Below are 18,978 nucleotides of genomic sequence, written 5' to 3'. Positions count from 1 at the left end.
AGTCCAGTCCACCAAACCAAATCATTCTGTGGTTTTGTTTGTTTTTGCTAACTCTGGAAAGGTTGGCTCTATTTGGTCCTGGACTGTCTTAGTTAGGGTTATCATTGTTATTATCAAACGCCATGATCAAAGCAACTTCAGGGAAGAAAGGGTTTATTTGGCTTACACGTCCACTTCGTAGCCTGTTATTGGAGAAATCCAGGACAAGAACACACACAGGGCAGGAACCTGGAAACAGAAGGTGATGCAGAGGCCATGGAAAGATGTTGATTACTGGCTTGTTCCCACGGCTTATTCAGCCTGCTGCTTTTTTTTTTTTTAAATAGAACCTAGGACCATCAGCCCAAAGATGGCATCACCCACAATGGGCTGGTCCCTCCCCATCAATCACTGATTAAGAAAATGTCTTAAACCATATCTATGAAGGCATTTTCTTAATTAAGATTCCCTCCTTTCAAGTAACTCTAGTGTGTGTCAAGTTGACATAGACTAGCCAGCACATGGGCTAAGCTCTCTGAAGCATAGAAACACTCCAAACCCCTTACCTGTCTCCTAGAAATAATGTGGGAGCCACAGGCTGGGCCACACAGTGTTAAATATCTTCCTTTCCCAGAGATTGCAGCCAATGAGGCTTTCTGCTTAAATGGCCTAGAACCATCTCCCAAAGCTCCTTAACTCAGAAAAGTGCGAGTCAGCAAAATGAAAATAACTTAAAAGGCTCATTGGAAAAATGAGCTCCAGTCTCCTCTTCCAGCTGAGGGCCTCTCCGAGGCCAGACTAGGGGCTTCCTGCTAGTTCAGGAAGACAAGTAAGCATTAAAGGCTTGAATTTGCTTCCTAGTGGGAGCTGGAGGACCCTTTGGATTCCCCTTGGAGTGCTCCGTGGCTCCCAGGATGCTATTAGGGCTATGTCTGCCTTTAAAGGCTGGAGCAGTCCTGTGTGCTATAACCAAGTTCATAGAAAGGAAGGGAAGCCATCAGTTCCAAGTCCCACACAGGTAGCATGTGCTGCTCCCAGCTAAGGCCTTGGCATTCCCTGCTTCTGTCAGTCCACAGGAAAGAGTGTAATTGATGAACACCCACCTGTCTGCCCCCACGTGCATAGTGTTTCAGGCACCATCCCTAAATGTGGACTTTTTATTCTTTCTCCTGAAGCTAAGAAATCTGCTTCTTGTGGAAGACAAATCTTGGGTCCAGAGGGCTGAATGATGTGGCAAAAGTGCCACTGAGAAGCCCAGGAGGAAACGTCATGGCCAGTTCATGCCCACCTTATGGCTTAGTTGTTTTATGTATCCAAGAGTCGTCCAGAAGGGGCCTTTTATAGAAGAGAATATCAAATCAAAGAAGTAATCTGCCCAAGGTCTCGGAGTTAAGGAGTGGGAGAGCCCGGAGTAAACACAAGCAAGAAGGGTCAGAGTCCTCAAAATCACCAGTTCAACCTCTTTCTTCTTTCTTGTCCTAATGGAGTCTACCGAACTTTGACCTGTGAGAACAAGACCAGGATGACATCATGGTACTCTCTACTCATGAAAGGCATTTCTGACCCCCCTCAAGGGTGTATGTCCTCAGCCGACGGAACTGAGTCAGTACTCCGTTTCTTACAGGCTTGCTTCTAGGGAGAGCTCAACTTCATTCATCTCACAGAGTCTGTGAGAAGACCAGGGAAACTGAATACATCTTAGAGAGATGGACACACAGTGACATGGAGTTTGAGGCTAGAACAGTGTTGGAGGATGGGTTCTTCAGTGCAGACTGAGAAGCCCTATCCTCACAAGACCTCATGGTTGTCAAGCAGAGGACACAGAGGACACCAATGAAAGACATAGTTTCTGTGAACACAGAGAGACAACCATCCTGTCAAGAAAGTTCTCGTTTAAGACACTTCTGGAAGAGGCAGAGTAAAGACAGATACACATCAGATAAGAACAGTTCTTTGTTTGTTGGGGATGTACATGTGGGGTGAGGTCATCTACTGCATACTGTTGAGTACCTGAGACACCACAACTTATAGGCCCTACCTGAGGTCTTACTTTGGCTAGTTGTTTTTCACTAGGTATTCACTGACTCCTGCAAGCAGACCATCAAGGTGTGACTGGAGTTGCACACAGAGGAGGAAACCCAAGTCAGGAAATGAGCATCACTGTGCAGAGCCTCAGAGTTAGAGTCGTCTCCCCAGAGAGCGTGGTGTCTGGGGAGAGGAGGGGTCAGAGAAAGCAGAGCCATTTGCATGGGATGGGGGCCAGCTACAACCCCCACCACAGTCAATCTCTTCCAGGAGCTTCCTGTCCTACTTCATTTTGTGCTCCCAGCAATGCTGCAGGTGGTGGGTGGTTATTAGGTTGTGTAATAAACGTCCTTTTATCTAAAAGAGATCCAGGGGGAATCCAGCACTTCTGACCTCCACAGGTACCAGCACTCGTGTGTGGGTACACACACACACACACACACACACACACACACACACACACACACTCACACTTACTTGAAAATAATTTTTAAAAGTTTAAAAACAATGTTAGAAGTTTTGAAATAATTCAGTTCAAAGAATGTTTGTTAGTGAGACAATTACAGGGGTCTCTAGTGGGGGACAACGTTAAATTACGATGAATAACTTGGTAAGGATGCAAAGGGTCAGATTTATGCATCTCACAAAAGGAAGAAGTCGAAACAGTATATCTATGTAGAACGCTAATTTGCCAAGCTCTAAATATTCCGAATACAGGCAATACTCTTGGGAAGTGGCACATACATGTCTGCTTACTCTGCTTAAAATATGGCTGAGTCCTTTGGGAGGCAACACAGTGACACATGGGGAGGAATTTAAAGATGCTCTTGTCTTTTAACCCAATTATTTCACTCCTTGGAATTTATTCTACAAAGGAAAAAAAATCAGCAGAAGGGAAACAATCATAAAAAGATGGCCCAGGCAGCAATTCCCAATAGCAAGAAGCTGGAGACCATAAACCATACAGTGAGTTAAGAAAGTAGCCTTGGCCCAGGGCCAGGAAGGGTAGTAAGATGGTAGCTGTGCAAACCAGGCCACAGCATAGCATGCTGGGGTGGTGGGGGTGGTGCTTGCACTTGTCAGAAGAGCATGGAGGCAGAAGCCCTGACCTCAGGTTTGGCTCTTGGGATTATGGCTGGCTGGGTTTTGTTTTTAGTTTTTTTTTTTTTTTTTTTTTTTTTTTTTTTTTTCTTTTTTTTTTTTTTTTTTTGGCTCTCCTTGGGGTTTTCTTTTGAAACTTAAACAAAACTGGAGAAGAAGACCTCAACCAGCTGGAATGTTGGACTGCCACCAACAACATGAAATGTGATGGGGATGAATGCAAAATCCTGCATTTCATTTAAGAAATATATTCCAAAAGTCCACATGACTTGGGGTAGGAGTGGGACTGAAGAGCTGTTATGATAAAAGGGGCCAGAATAAGGGAACAAAAAGACTCCACATTTACCAGGGCTGTGACTACAGGCAGGTACAATAGCAGGTCAGTGCAGTTACCATAACAACAGCATAAGGGGCACAGTGATAGGTAGGAGAAAGACTAAATACATATTGAAGTCAAGTCTGTATCCACTGGGAGCTGTTCTGTCTTCAAAACTCACACTGTTCCTGATGCAGCATGGACAACTACAGGGACAAGGACAGTGGGCCAAAACAGGGAGGAGGATTGGGTGACCTCTCCAAACACATTCTGAGTCTTACCTTATTCTGTAAGTTTGCTGTCTAGCCCAATAAGAGGCAATTTTATTGTTAAAGGTGTTGATTCAAATTATCAGAATAAGAGGTGATGATGCCCTGTGGATCAAATGTTTCCTAGAGCCCAGAATCCATCCCTAAGTTCTGTCTTTAGAAATGTCCTGAAAAAGCAGCCATAGTGCTCAGAGTTCTAATGAGCCAGGGTGACGCAAAAGTAAGGGTTTTTCTCACAATATGATTGACACAATCCTGTGAGGCAGATATACCCATTTCCAAAAGAGAATCGTGAAGTGTTCTCGTCAGATTTTTATAAACTTGCCACAAGCTAGGATTATCAGAGAGGATATATATGTATATATAAAGGGAAGTCACCACCCTTCCCCATATATATATATATATAGAGAGAGATAGATATAGATATAGATATAGATATAGATATAGATATAGATATAGATATAGATATAGATATAGATATAGATATAGATAGATATAGATAGATATAGATAGATATAGATATAGCAAGCCAGGGAGATTGATCCAGTAAGCAGCATGCCTCCATGGTCTGTACTTTAGTTCCCAGTTCCAGGTTCCTGCCTTGAGTCCCTGCCCTGCCTCTCTGCCATTATAGTCTATAAGCTATAAGCTGAAATAAATTCTTTTCTCCCCAGGTTGGTTTTGGTCTATATTTTATCACAGCAACAGAAACCAAACAGTAATATGAAGCTAAGACAGGTTAAGAATATGTTCAAGGTCACATTCTAAAAAGGCCAAGATTCAGTGATATAATAGAGAATGTTCTAAACCCAGTATCCCCATCCTCACCATACAGTGAAACTGGGAGAATAGCATTTGAACTATGGATTGGCTGGTGAAATATGCCACAGCAGTAATGTCATGTCAAACACTGCAAAGAGGATTCAGTTGAAGGAGAATTTGTGACTATAAAGAGATGATTTGACACATAAGAAATCTCTAGGGAATTTTAGCTCAACTGAGAAACCTTTCAATGATGGACTCTCATGAACTGTTGGGTTGAAGGATGGCTGATGAAAATCTGGGTGTGGAGCCATGTTAAGGAGTGTTATGATGCAGAGGACATTTGGAGACATCTATAAGATCATCTTTGACCTATAGGTTCCATGACCTTGTAAAGCTTCCTGGCAGACACTGGTCAATCCTTCCACAATAAAAGATGAGAGAAGTCCTTTGTTATATATGTTTGTGGATACCAAAGCACACCTTTTATGATCACAGTAAACAGATGAGAAGACAAGGAAATAGAGTCTACTAAACATAGTCATGGTTTTTAAAAAGTTGTTCTTTCCTATAAAGAAGAAATACATTTTTGAAGTGATTTCAGTCTCAATAATAAACATGAAAATATAATAAAACACATTTTTTTTGCCAACTAAGTTGAGAGGAAAAATTTAAAAGTGGTTACACCCATTACAAGCATAAAGACCAATGCAACTGACATTCCTTTTGGCTGAGGAGAAACCACACTAAGAAAACAGATGAAAGCTTAAAAGGAATGTCAACACAAATATTTCCATCAAGTCTTATTTATAAATGATCTAAAGTGCCAAGGAGCTATAAATGGGCCAGGAGACAGGGGGCAGGTACTGAGGTTGGTGGGTGGAGGTAGAAGTGTGACGTGAGCCAGCCTGAATCCCAGGTCCCAACAAATGCAGAATTTGCACTAGATATCCAAGGAGCCAAAAACATTTTATACATACATACATGCATACATACATACATGCATACATGCATACATACATACATACATACATACATACATACATAATACAGAGGCAGCAGGTTAGAGACAGGAGAGGGGAATTCTCAGATAAGGGAATGAATTGGAGTAGTCAGAGGGCAGGAAAGAAGATTATGAATCACAACATTAGCTTTGATGGCCATTTAGCCACTCATGGCGCAGCACTTCAGTTAGCTCCACAGGCTTCCTAAGAGCCCAGGAACTAGATGCTGTTTACTCCACGTTACAGTCACGAAGCCAATGTTAAGAGGAAGTGCCTGGCTCTCAGCATGGTAGTAAGCTGTAGAGCTGAGATGTGAACTTGGATGCATCTGCTACCTGACTCAAGTCCCCTGTACTGCCGAGCTAGATGGGAACATGCAGTAAAGCCCTTTGTAGCCTGGACTTTCTGCAGGTTAACCCCACTGTAAGGATCTGAGTAACTGACCACATGGTTTACCCAGCTGTAGCTTTCTGTCTACCCACTTTGTGGATGTTAAAGTTGATGGTTTTGAATGGCAGGGAACAATATGGAAACAGCTATGTTAAATGTGAAGAAGTAAGTACAAACCTGATACTGTGTGTAAACTACTCCTTGAACAAAGTTCACATCATATTTCCAGCAGTACTGTTTGAAACGTTTTTCCCTACTTTGAAAAAAAATCTATAGTTATTTTTATTTCTTTATAATTAAAAAAAAAATCACAAGGTAGAAATGCAACCAAGTAAACAAACTAGGGCAGGAGGGAAATAGTCTTCCTCACACATTCCTTTGGCCGGAAATACACCAAGTTCCACCTTCCTGTTTCACTTGAAGGAATCTGGGGCCATGACTTTTGGAAATTGACTCAGGTTCTGTCAACTCAATGTGGCCACTACTGCCCAATAAGACACACTATCCCACCAGAAGAATCAAAGGAACCCAACTGTAGAAGCTAAGGAGAGATGCAGGGCAGGTGGTGGCACACACCTTTAATGCCAGCACTTCTGCCTTGAGTTCCAACCTTGTCATCCCAGGTGGATATCTGAGTTCGAGGCCAGCCTGGTCTATAGAGGGGGTCCCAGGATAGCCATGGCTACTCAAAGAAATCCTGTCTAGAACACCCCCACTCCTGAAAAAAAAGAAAGGAAATAAAGAAAAAGAAAAGAAAGAAGGAAAGAAAGAAAAAAGAAAGCATGGGAGAGACCATTAGTACCTAGACAGAAAGCCGCCTTCAGAATCATCTCCAACCAAACAGAATTCTGGGAATGTGAACAATAGCTCTAACCGAGGTTCTGGGGAAGATCCTCAGTTATTGGAGAAGCAGCTTAGTTCAATAGCAAACATCTTCAGATGATTTAAAGGGACCAATAGAGGATTCTGTTTACTCAGAAAACACTCTTACTCCTTCTTTTGTGTATGTACCTAATGAATTTTAATAAACTGGTACTTTTTGAAAGTGTTGCTTGTGTTATGATACAATTTCTTACTTTGTCCTTTGAATCAGGCTCTTCAACCTAAGGAATTGTGTTTTAAGTACCTTGGCATATTCTTAAGATTCTCTGCTACACAGAAAACCTTCCAGCTTTACATAGGTGTTTAAATGAAATAATTATGATGTAATTATCTCCAATATCTCCTAGTGACTTGAATCAACAAGAATGAGTACCATGGATAACCGAGGGTGAACTACTTCTACACATACTCTGAGATTATATGGCTAGATTCAGAGCCACTGTAAGAGTCCACTTATCTTCCAGGAAAGACAATATATTTACTTATCTATTTCCTTATTTATTGAGAGACCTTTTGGGAGTTGGTTCTCTCCTTTGGGTTATCGCTTATTTGGGTTTAAAGCAAGATCTCTCCTTTTTGATGTTATGATGCAGACTTCAGGCCAGATGGCCCTTGAGCTTCTGGCTCACTCTCCTCTCCCCCTCCCATCGTTTCCTAGGAGCTGTGTCTGTGTCTGCTGCCAGCTCTAGCTCCTTAGGCAAGACATTACTCAACCTTTTCTGAGCACTTTCCATTCATGAGTGTTCGAGGTACCAGAGCCACTCCAGGGACTCAACACCATCCCAGTCAGTGTAATTAAGTACACAAAAATCCTGCTTCCCTCAGCTTTGCTCTAAAAAACATGCTTCCGTGTTGTATCCACTTCTAATTTCCTTCTGCCTTATATGCTAAAGATGATTAACACCATCATTTATGTGTGTGTGTGTGTGTGTGTGTGTGTGTGAGAGAGAGAGAGAGAGAGAGAGAGAGAGAGAGAGAGACCACATCACTCTGGCCAAAATACTTGTCAGTTAGGGGATGTCCTAGTCAGGTTTCTGTTGCTGTGCTAAAACATTCTTACTAAAAGCAGTTTGTGTAGGCAAGGACTAATTTGACTTACAGGTAGTCCATAACTAAGGGATGCCAAGGCAGGAACTCAAGGCAGAAGTCTGGATAAGGAAACTGAAGCAGAGACCATGAGGAATGTTGCTTAGTAGCTCACTTCCAGACTCAGGTCCAGCTATACTTCTTACATAGTCCACGACCAGTTACCTAAGGATTATACTGTCTAGGGTAGCCTGAGCTCTCCTACAACAATCTGTAATCAAAACAGTGACCCACAGACATGTCAACAGGCTAATTGCATCTGTGGGATGCAATTCCTCAGTTGAGGGTCCTTCTTCCCAAGTATGTCTAGGTTTGTGTCAAGTTGACAAAACCTATGACAAGAGATGAAGGACTGATGTTGGGTTCATGACTGCAGATGGGTTCTGTTCACTATAGTGGGAAAGGCAAGAGGGAGGGATTTAGATTATGGTGGGAACATGTGGTAGAGGCTATCACATGGTGGATCAGGAAGTTCAACACCCAATAGGAACTGTGGGTTGGGTATAAGCTTCAATGGCTTGCCTCCAATGACCAACCTCTACTATTTAGGCATTGTCTTATAAAGTTTCCAGAACCTTTCTGAACAGCACTATCAGCTGGAGATGAAGCATTTCAAACAGTCTATAGCAAACAGTAGATAGGGAAGAGTGATTTACAAAACCCCCTTTCAGGTAGTATCCTGATTCCTCTCCACACAGTTCTGAATTAGGGATCATTATTAGAGTCCAGTAACACACACACAGTACTAAAACAAGGACTTGAACCCAGGTCCCAGTCTGTCACAGTCCTTTTGTCCCCAACATATGCATTAAGTTATACAAAGTGCTCTTTGCAGTCTCCCCACTCAATTAACAAGCACCAGGGAGGCAGTGGTGCAGTGGATTAGTCTCTGAGAAATGCACAGAGCCCATGGGTGTCCTCATGCTAGTGACACACTTTCACTTCTTGGACGTTTTGTATCACTTAGGCCCCAGCTGCCTAACGGTATAAAAGTAAACATATCTGTTATTTTGTTTTTTAAAAAACAGGATCTTCTGAAGCCCAAGCTGACCTCAAACTCACTGTGTTGGCTAGCTGCTGCTTCTTCTTTTTTTTCTTGTCATATTGACACAAGCTAGAGTCAAAGTACTCAAAGTACTGGGATGACTGGTGTGGGCCACCATGCCTAGCTGGCAAGTGAACATATCTTAACAAGAACTGGCTGAATGCCAATCACAAACTTTCCTTACCTCAGGAAATGAGCTGATCCATTTAACATGTAGACGAGTCCTGCTGTGCAACCAGTTTCTATCATTTCATTCCTCCACACTGCCTGATTTCCTCAATCTACTGATAAGGACTTTTAAAAGTTATGCCTTTGCATTAAATCACACAGTCACTTTACAGAGAGAGGGGAGAACACTACTGTAGAAAATTCTTGTCTATATATACCACAGTGAGCACACACTCGTTCACAATGGATTATTAAATTCATTATTACAAAGGATTATTGGATTTACTGAAATACAGGGTCTCAGAGTGGCACCCCACTGTACCTATTCAACCTTGAGCTTTTGTTTATAGTTCATCAAATTAAAAAAGGAGTTTCAAGAACTATAGATCAAAGTTTTCCACCAGCGTCTAAAAGTACCTCCCCCCCCCCACAAAAAGGTAGTTAACAATTGCTGACATTTATTGAGCTTTTTATGTATTTTATCTCTAATCCTTATAGCAACTCTGCGAGGCAGAGGAATTTTATTTTTATGGAACAGAAAGAAGAGGCACAGGAGGTTATGTTAATGCCAAAGCAAGCAGGAGAGCCAGGCTTAGAACCTAGAAGCATTTGTCCAAAGCCCTTGCCCTTTCCAAAATGCCACACTTACTTTATTGGCATTGCATAAAGAAAAGTGCGAGTCCACAAGAAGATGGAAGGTGGTTTGCCAGAAACATGCCGGAGACTGCAAGGTTCCAGCAACCAAATAAAGAAGCAGATTAGGGATTGTGTAACCTGAAAGACTATTTGAAACAAAAGAGAGAATGAACAAACTGATAGCCACTGACATAGCCCATTTTCTGGATGCAACCCTGTACCACAGCTTGCAACGTTATTAGGCTCCCAGTACCCATTTCTTTACAAAGATAAGCTCAAATAAGTCAGGGAAGCTGATTATTAGCACCTTCCAGATACCAGTCACAGATCATCTTGGAAAAGTTGCGTGGTCCAAGGCTTGTCCGTGTTAAGTCAAAGAATGTAAAATGATTTGAGACTGCTCCTCAGAGCTGTTACAGGAACCTTGGCCCTTAAGGGATCTTTCTCCTTCACCGGAAGGTTTTTTCCTAGAGAAGGCTTTACAGGCCACACGCAACACTAGTTATCTCTACCACACATTTAGTATTATATTAAAAAAAAATGAGAACAACTCTCTACATCAAGAATTAATGGAATTTTATTATAGAACAAAATAGAGGAGCAGAGAGAGAGATCCTCCGATGGTAAAAATAACAGTTCGTGTTGTGGTCCCGACAGGCTACTCTGATGCTTTACAGCCCTGCGAAAAGTGCTTTTCCTACTCCATAACAACACTGGTGATGGCATGAGGCTCATGCCATCATGCTGAGTCTCAGTGAATCCACCTGCCTTCTTCGAAGTAGGAAGTCCAAATTCAGAATAAGACACTGACCTCAGTGCCCAGTGCCCTGAAGGCCCCCTGCCCAGACACAGCCATGTCTGGTGTAGTCTATTTGGATGACACCATCACCTGAAATGCATACACCACACACACAAAAAATGCAAAGGCCTTATGAAAAAAAATTTAAAGTTTATTGCAAATTGTATTTTGCTTCCCTTCGTTCTTCATTTTTACAAGATTTGTTGATATCCATGATTTTCTCACAGATGTACTTGTTGACTTTGGAGAGTCTCTGTGCAATTTCCGTTTCATCCACCGTTTCTTGTGCTATTCTGTCATATAAACACTCTAGACAGAAGGAAGAGACAGGAAGGTCAAAGATTAATGATGAATTTGAGAACAAGTCTTTTAAGAAGAGAGAGGATATGCCTCCCGACACACTTCCAAATAACACTTCATATTATCTTACATGGTTATTTAACTAAAGTCCTACCATAAAGTATAGTTAATCACTATAGATATATACTTAAAAAACAATAATAAAATTCAGGTGTGGTGGTACATATCATTAATCCTAGCACTCAGGAGGCAAAGGCAGTTGGATCTCTGTGAGTCAGAGGCCAGCCTGGTCTAAATAACGAGTTCAGGCCAGCCAGAGCTACATAATGAGACCCTCTTTAAAATTATTGAAGATGATAAGCCCACAACCCAGCTTACCATTCTTCTAACACCCCTGGAAGCTGAGTTCTCCGTATTACCTGTCTTCATCAATGGTAACCACTCTCCTAATTTTCCTTTTGCTTATATAAAAAAATAAAATTTCTTAATGTTATCATGTGGATTTATGTCCCAAACACTTTCTTTTCCTGTCTTTGGCTTTTTAATAAACGTGCCCATCTGTCTATCGGTCTGACTTGTTGATTTTACTTAGTGGGACACACAATATGGCAGTATACAGCTGCAGGTCACCCGGTGAAGGTCGCCCACCTTCACTGATGATGAGTACTCTACTATCCTATTTTAAACTGTGTGTCTGAATGTCCATGGATACTTGGTTTTGCAATTGCAAACAGCCTTGCCAATATTTGCGGGTATTTATCCAAGAAACTCTCCAGTTCCCAGCATAGGCATGGCAATGCTGTACATTCAGGAGTGTGCTACTCAGCTTTACTAGGTAAAGTTTACCTGGTAAACTATGCTGTGCTGACTGCCATTCCAAGTGGTAATGCATGCAGTAAGTACTGGTTGCCCTGGAACTTCAACCTGTCACATCCTTAAGACTTTTGTGTTTGAAGGAGTCATTCTTACTAGTGACTACTAATGAGGCTTAGGACAGCTACTCTCTGAGAGATCCTACTATGTGCTCTGGTGAGGCAGAGCCAGCCTGGACAAGGCCTGACTAGAGCCTGATTTTTAGTGGGTCTTCCAGCCTGGAGACTTGGTACAAATTATTACCCTAGAAACTCTTAAGTAGCTTTTATAAAGATGTCAAGAAGTATGTGGGGTAAACATAAGTAAGCCCCTTTCAAGCAATAAAAATTATAATATCCATGTGGGATTGTTACAATTATTTTATATTTAATTATTAATTTCCCAGAGCTTAGTGCAGTGAATGATAAAGGAGCTTATATACATACTACATAAATATATGTTGAATGAATGAATGAATGAATGAATGAAAGGCTTTCCAGGGAAGACTGATATAAAAATTCTAGATATAACAAGTAGGGAAATAAGTCAGTTGGGAAAATTCTTGCTTTAAATCAGGAAGCCATGAGTCCCATCCCTAGAACTCATACAAAAATAGCCAGGCATGATGGCGTATGCTTGTCATTCAAGCACTTGGTGGAGACAAGTAGATTGCTGGGGCTCATTGACTAGCTAGCCCAGAGTAATTTTCAGGCCAGTGAAGAGACCTATCTTAAAAAATAGGGTAAATGGCACCAGAGAAACACACACACACACACACACACACACACACACACACACACACACGATTATATTCTAGACACAACGGGACATGGTATGGGTAGTGTGTATAACCATGGGAGAAACTACAGCTTCTTTGGTCTTGAGTTTCCTCACGTAGAAAAACAAGTGACAGTCCAACTATAAGGAATCATGATGGATGACCAGAGCCTTGCCAACCCACAGAGGTGATACAGGATGGCCGCTAAGGCTAACTTGTGCTAAGCCTTCCAATCACATAGGAGCAGGCTGGGGGCTAGAGTGAAGGGGCAGTTCAGGTCAGAATCCATCGCTGCTTCCCCACTTCCTGCCTCTCTAAGTATGGGTAGGGCCCACCTCCTCTTGCCATCCATGCTGCAGGAGTGTGAGCCACAAGTGTACATTCTCTGGGCTGCTTCTTCCTCTCCACGGAGAGAAGTTTTACACAAATGTGCCTTACCTGGCCTTCATTGCCTCCTGAACACCCTGAGTGAGTATCATCACTTGACTGATAAGATGGACATCAGGGTCTTCTGCTCTTTCTACCTATAATCCCTTCCCTTACAAAGCACCCACAAGGCAAGTCTCCTTGTTCTCTCTTCCCAGAAGATCCTGGCTCCAATTTTCATCTTCCTAAATCCTGCTCATTCTCTTGTGCTAATAACTATCCAGAGGAGTTAAGAGGCTGAAGTCTACCCAGTGCTCTGTTCCCATGCCTGTGGAGTTTCCTATGGAAGTATAAATGGTGATCTGATAAAATCCAATCATTCCCCCACTTCCCTACGTCAGGACCATATTAACAGTCGAGCAACCTTGCTTGGACCTAATCTAAATCAGGGAGAAGTCTGTCAAGAAATGTTCAGGCTCAAATATGGCTCTAATCCCAGGAGCCTCTTGGAAAGACCTAGGATACTTGTCTATATCCAGTGGTGTCTCAAATCAGACAACCGAGGAAGTTCTGTCTCTCCAGTGGTCTTCAACATGATAAAAGAGGAGAGAGAGGCAAATGACAAGAGGGAGGTGTGATGCACCCCCCCCCCAGAAGAAGAACAAAGAGAAGGGCACACACTGAGGAATGTGTTCAGGAAGGCCCCCACAGAATTCCAATCAGCTTCATTTCCTGGGATAGTAGCTCTGAATGGCCCCTCAGGTTGATTAAAAGGCTTTTGTTAGACTCTAACTTATTAATCACCTGCAGTTGCTGGGAATGTGTCCCTCTGCGAGGGAGCATTTGAGATTATTGCTTAATTAACAAGGTTTATAACAGCGCTAATGTGTCCCATTAAAAAAGTTATAAAAATTAACCAGAACGCCAATGCTGTGGCTCATTTAGAAAGCTCGGATACTCTGCAAAAGGTCATTTGCCCTTAATAAGATTTAACTGTCACTTTGGAGCTTGTCATCAGAGCAAGGCCAGCTCTGTCCTCTAGCTTTCATCCTTGCAAGGCAGCATCAGAGCTTTCCAATGGTTCTGCTATCTGGTAGGGGACAATTTTAACATCAAAGGGAACATCCCCTCAGTGCTGTGAGTCTGAAGACTTCTGCCACTTTAATATGCCCAATGTGACAGAGGATGCTCACATCACACAAAATAAATACAAACAATCCTGGTCCTGCCAAACAGCTTGCCGTGTGGACCCAGCCAAATACAAGCTGGAATCATTCTAATCATTAGGCTAAAAATGGTGACTGTGGGCTGGTATGGCACAGGCACTTTAAGCTCGTCTGGCTGCAGTGAAAAAGTAAAACATCAATCTCGTATTTCAGTACAAAAGGCTTCTGCTGACACCTGAAGCCTGAAACCCCAGTCTGGCTTGCCTCATTTTGCCATAGCTAAGGGTCCAGGTATCCTCCAGGAAAGAAGAGCTGAGCTAGGTTTTGGGTGCTCTGAGTCTCATGGTAGAAGCACAGAGCCACACTAAGAGGTCAAAGAGAATTTCTTGAAGGATAAGATCTTAAGCAGATCTGCTGTAAGCAGCAGTAGCTGGTCCAACAGAATAGGTAGAGAGGCTGTGGCTATTCCAGGCATAAGGAATAATGCTTGCAAATCCCCTGAGGGGAGAGCAAATGAGGCTTGCTCAGTTCATTCTGCTAATAACTAAAAACTACAGCTAGAGATATAGCCAGCAGCCAGACTGGATGTGCCTGTATAACATGCTAAGAGGTTCACCCTCTAAACATGGGGACTCTGAATCGAATAGGGTGAGCGGGTGAGTGGTGGTAAGGGGACCTATATAATTTCTGAGAGGTCATTCTGGTTACATAATCAGAAGAATGATCTGGAGGCTTCAGGAAAGAAAGCACACGGCTAGGCCTGAGTTATGAGAGTAGAGTGGATCTGGAAAGACAGAAAGGGTTTAAGAGGTATTTAGAAACAGGAAGGCTGGAGAGGCAGGAGTACGGAAATGGGAGGGAGATGTACCTGTCTGGTTGTGCTATTCATTAAGACAGGGAACACAGAAGGGCAGAAGGCTGCCTGGGAAAGGCCAATACTCTTAAGTGCTTATTCTCCATAAGCCGGGAACAAGACGCTCATAAAGCCGAGCTTCTCATGTGAGATGAGGGAGAAAGATAAGCACAGAATAAGTAAGACATGCTATGCAGAGCCTTTGGCAGGGGCAGTGTGATACAAAGCAGTGGAGGCAGGAGGATGACTAGGAGTTTGTGACCAGCCTGGGCTACCGAAGAAGAACCTTTCTCAAAACACAAAGACAAACATAAAGCACATAGGCTTTCAGCCAAGAAAACAAAAGCTGGGAAGGGATCAGTAAACAGCTACAGTGACTGGAAAGGGCACAAGGCAGTGAATGGGGAGTCGGTCACAGATTCAGAATAGAGGCACACACTCAGCAGGTTAAGTTCATACTGAAACACAACGGTTATCTGAGGGAACCTGGGACCTGCTGCTGAGTTACATTCTGACAAGTGTGACAGAACTGGCAGTTCACACCTCCTGGGCAAAGCAGGGATGCCTTCCCAAGAAAGACCTTTCCAGGGTGGCCCCTTGAAATAAAGCTGCACCATTTCAGACAGCAGCCGGCTAAAGGTTACCTCTTATTATCTAAAAATAAGTGGCTGCCTTCCTCATGAAGTTATTACGAAGCTCCACAAAGCTTCACAAATTAATCATGAACTAGTCAGGAGGGGAGATACCTGTGTTATGTAGGAAAAGGCTGCAGACCAGAGTGAGATATGGGTTTGAATCCAGACTCTTGAAACCTCAGAGTTGTGACCTTAGCTTAGCTGCATAGTCGCTAGCATTTTGCCACCTTGACCTCAAGAGCATTCAACCTAACGAGTCAGTCTCTACTGCCCGGGTTCCAACCTTAGTCTGGGACAGTGTTAGCACTCCATGATCTCCCTTAGGGGTCGCCCCTCTAACTAATGGCCTCTGGGGCCCCTGCAAACTCAAGCTGCATACTATGGCTTTCACTTCCCTATAAGACTGGCTGTTACCCACCGCTGACCTCCTTCTCAGCTGTGCTGTCAGCCATTTCTCTGTTGAGCTGCTTTACCTGAGTGTGCTGGTCTCTGCCCTGGAGTGGACTCTGCCTGACCTACCATACCTCTGACCTTCACTGCCTTTTCCTGTGTAACGCAGCTGGAACGCCATATGTTCCAACAGGCCTCCTCCCCAACAGAGCTGACACAGCCCTTTGTCTCTTCATATATTGTATGAAACTCAGAGAACCCAAAGCTGCCCGACTGTGTCACAGATGTATTTGGTCCCAGAATGTGCTGAACTTTAGGACCTGCTCAAACTAGACATTCACCTGACTGATCACTGAGTCTTACTTTCTTCATCAAAATACGGCAGACCTGACCATTTAGAGAACAGTGATTAGGGACAGACTACAAAGCCACCCTTAGTTTCCTGTTATAGCCTAGGAAAAAGGACCTACTACTCCCATGGCCCAGTTTCCTATCTATGAAAAGCTTAATAGCAGTCAGCAGTATGGCTGTTGCTGGGAGAGTAAGTTGCTATACTTAAGTGTTTAAGACAGGCATCATTTTATGTAATGGGATACGAGTACTCAGAATGATTTCATTCTGCTCCATCTACTACACTCCTTACTTTGTACTGACTATATAGTTCTAGTGTTCTTATATTTATTTTCATCATGAGACTGAGTTCCTTGTAAATGCGCAGTGTCTTGTCCCTTGTGTTCTCGACCTCCAGGGGAGAGTCTAGTGGGGGGATGGGGGGTGTCTTGAGAAAGAAGAGACTATGAAGGAAAGAAGGAGGAAGGAAAAAGGGACTAAAGGAAGGAACAAGGGAGCAGAGAAGTGAGGGAAGAAGGAAGGAGAGAGGAGGAGAGGGAAGCTGGGTAAGGAGTATGGGATATAGCCATATCTCTGGGTGACAAGTGACTCCCTGACTTTCTGTTTGCCTTCTCCAACACCAGAAAGGAAGCTTCGTCAAAGGCTCCTCATCTTATCGACTGCTCTAGACATGGCTAATAAGAAGTTTCCTCAGCCTCAGCCTTTACCACTCTCTAGACACATTCCTTTCCTGGGTGCACTCCTGCCTCCTGAAGTACCTCTCCTCCTTACTCACCCTGCCTCTGCATCTGATGAGCATCAAAAGGCTCCTCCATTCAGCAGCCCTTCTCCCTGGGACCCAGCACAACCCTTTTGAATGCTATACCCTCCAGTCACATTTGTGCCGCTATCCACATTCATTTGTCCTTTCTAGTGTCAGATCTCTAGTGACAGCTTACAATGTCTGCCTCTATGTTCCTATGTCGCACACAGGGGCTGGCATACAGGGGCTTCATTAAGCATTCACCAAACTGAATCCTGTAAAACACATTGCTGACAGAATAAAGGACAGGCCGTCCGGCACTGTGTTCCCACTGGGTAAGCTACCTCTGACGATGCTGAGCTTGTGAGGAGAGAGGGGTGGCTTTGGGATTGCATCCTTCTTTTTTTTTGTGGCAACTCCTGTGACACTTCTGTTTTTCAGAACATCTGTTCCCCAGATCATGACTGCCAAGTTCTTCGTGTACTTAGAATCTCCTTGGGTAACTTGTAGCTGGTGCCATTTCTCCTCGTCAACCCAAATCCCGCTTCCCAGATGGACCTGAAAAGGTAAGAACATCACACCTGTTTAGTCCGACAGGAAGGCAGCTGGAGGCCACTTCTGTCCTTTAAAACACTGCTTCTTCAGTGTAAGGGGTTTGGACCACACATGCAACAGCCACCTTACTCGCAGAATCCCTGTGACGTACCAGGCCTTACTTACTCTAAAGCCTCGACTTCAGTGTCTTAAACAGAAGGTGCTATGATAATTAACACTGTCATTTCTGATGGGAAAACTTCTGTTAGATGAAGTCACTCATTTTTGAGTGGCAGAGCTGGGGTTCTAAACTGTTATTAGACGGCTGCTCTGAGCCTGACTTACACTCGGGACACACGTGTTTTTATGTGTTGTACTGTAGGAAGACCAGCTACTCTTCTCTCTGCAGATTCTGAGGCATACCTCTTACTCACATGGTGGAGGTTGCATGGAGGACTTTCCCAGCGGTAATGACCACTGGTACCTAGGCCTCCTCCCCAAGATTCTGACATATTTAGTCTAGGTGTGGCCTAGACATCATGACGGTTTAGCTCCCAAGATAATTCCAATTCAGAGCTAATTTATAAAACCCCTGCCAGCTGGCAGGAGCAGAGCAGCTGTTGGCTCTGCAGCCAGCAGGAGTGTAAGTGTGTGAGCCCTTCCCAAGCTCAGACTGCAGCTTCCTTTACGAAGTGGGAGACTTGGATTCCATCTCAAAGTTCATCCTTCTGGCTCAGAACACCTAGGATTTTAAGAAATTAAATACAACTACAATATCTGGTTGATTTTGGTAGCATACACACCAGAATACAATCTCATACTCCCTAGAAGAGACACAGTAAGGGTGATGGTGAGAGCCAATAAATCACGCTACCCTCTCCGCTTCCAGAATGTTTAGCAATGAGCTACATCTTTAAAGTTTGTCTCTGCTTTTTGGCCATTGACAACTTGCAAAATAATACTTAATGTCCATCATTAAAAAAAAAAAAGTTTTGACCTTGATATTCAGGTTGAGTTTCTGCTGCCCTTGTAGAAGGCAGAAATGGTTTCTGTGGGATGGAGAGGAGGAGCCTGCTAATGAGCTGACCTTTCAAAGGGGTGTGAGAAGGCTCTGACAAAGGCTCTTGCTTTCATAAAGACTTGTTGATCATTGCTAAGGCATGGTCAGGAGGCTTCTTGGAGAAGGCCTCAGTCTAAAGATGGCATGCACATATGCACACACAAATTGATGGCAGAATGTAAGAACTCAAGAACTCAAGCTCAAGAAATGGTTAAAGATCCTTCTGCCAAAGATTGGCTTGGGAAGAAAGATGGATCCAGAGAAGGGCAGCCAGGCCAGCCAGGCCAGCCAGTAATACTTGCTTCATCAATTATTGAGGTTTTCTAACTATGAAATCAAAACAACCAGGCAACTCACTTCCGTTGCTAAGAAAATGTTCTATACGCTACATCTAGCTTCACCTTCTTTTGCTCAAAAGATCATTCAGCCCACTGTGGGAGGCCAGATAACCAGACCTACCTGGTCTCTCTGTGCTGAACACTTCAGTAC

The 18,978-nt window shown here is 43.3% G+C and overlaps 2 protein-coding genes across 5 annotated transcripts in view; both read right to left on the bottom strand.

Moving 5' to 3' along the window:
- Agbl4 (ATP/GTP binding protein like 4) overlaps positions 1–18,978 on the bottom strand; it is a 1,132,428-nt gene that overhangs the window by 179,261 nt on the left and 934,189 nt on the right. The gene's annotated exons all lie outside the window — the stretch shown is intronic.
- Bend5 (BEN domain containing 5) overlaps positions 10,593–18,978 on the bottom strand; it is a 44,060-nt gene continuing 35,674 nt past the window's right edge. The window contains exons 5-6 of one of the 2 annotated variants that reach the window (XM_021161011.1): positions 17,240–17,453; positions 10,593–10,771 (exon numbers count right to left, since the gene is read on the bottom strand). In XM_021161011.1, coding sequence (XP_021016670.1) covers positions 10,614–10,771; positions 17,240–17,453 — 372 coding nt within the window. In that variant the 3' untranslated portion in view covers positions 10,593–10,613. The remainder of the gene's footprint in view (positions 10,772–17,239; positions 17,454–18,978) is intronic. The other variant, XM_021161012.1, reaches the window with a different exon arrangement.

Source organism: Mus caroli, chromosome 4 (assembly GCF_900094665.2).
Source record: "Mus caroli chromosome 4, CAROLI_EIJ_v1.1, whole genome shotgun sequence".
NCBI lineage: Eukaryota > Metazoa > Chordata > Mammalia > Rodentia > Muridae > Mus > Mus caroli.
Note: the sequence above shows the minus strand (reverse complement) of the source record. Positions and strands in the feature narration are given on the sequence as shown.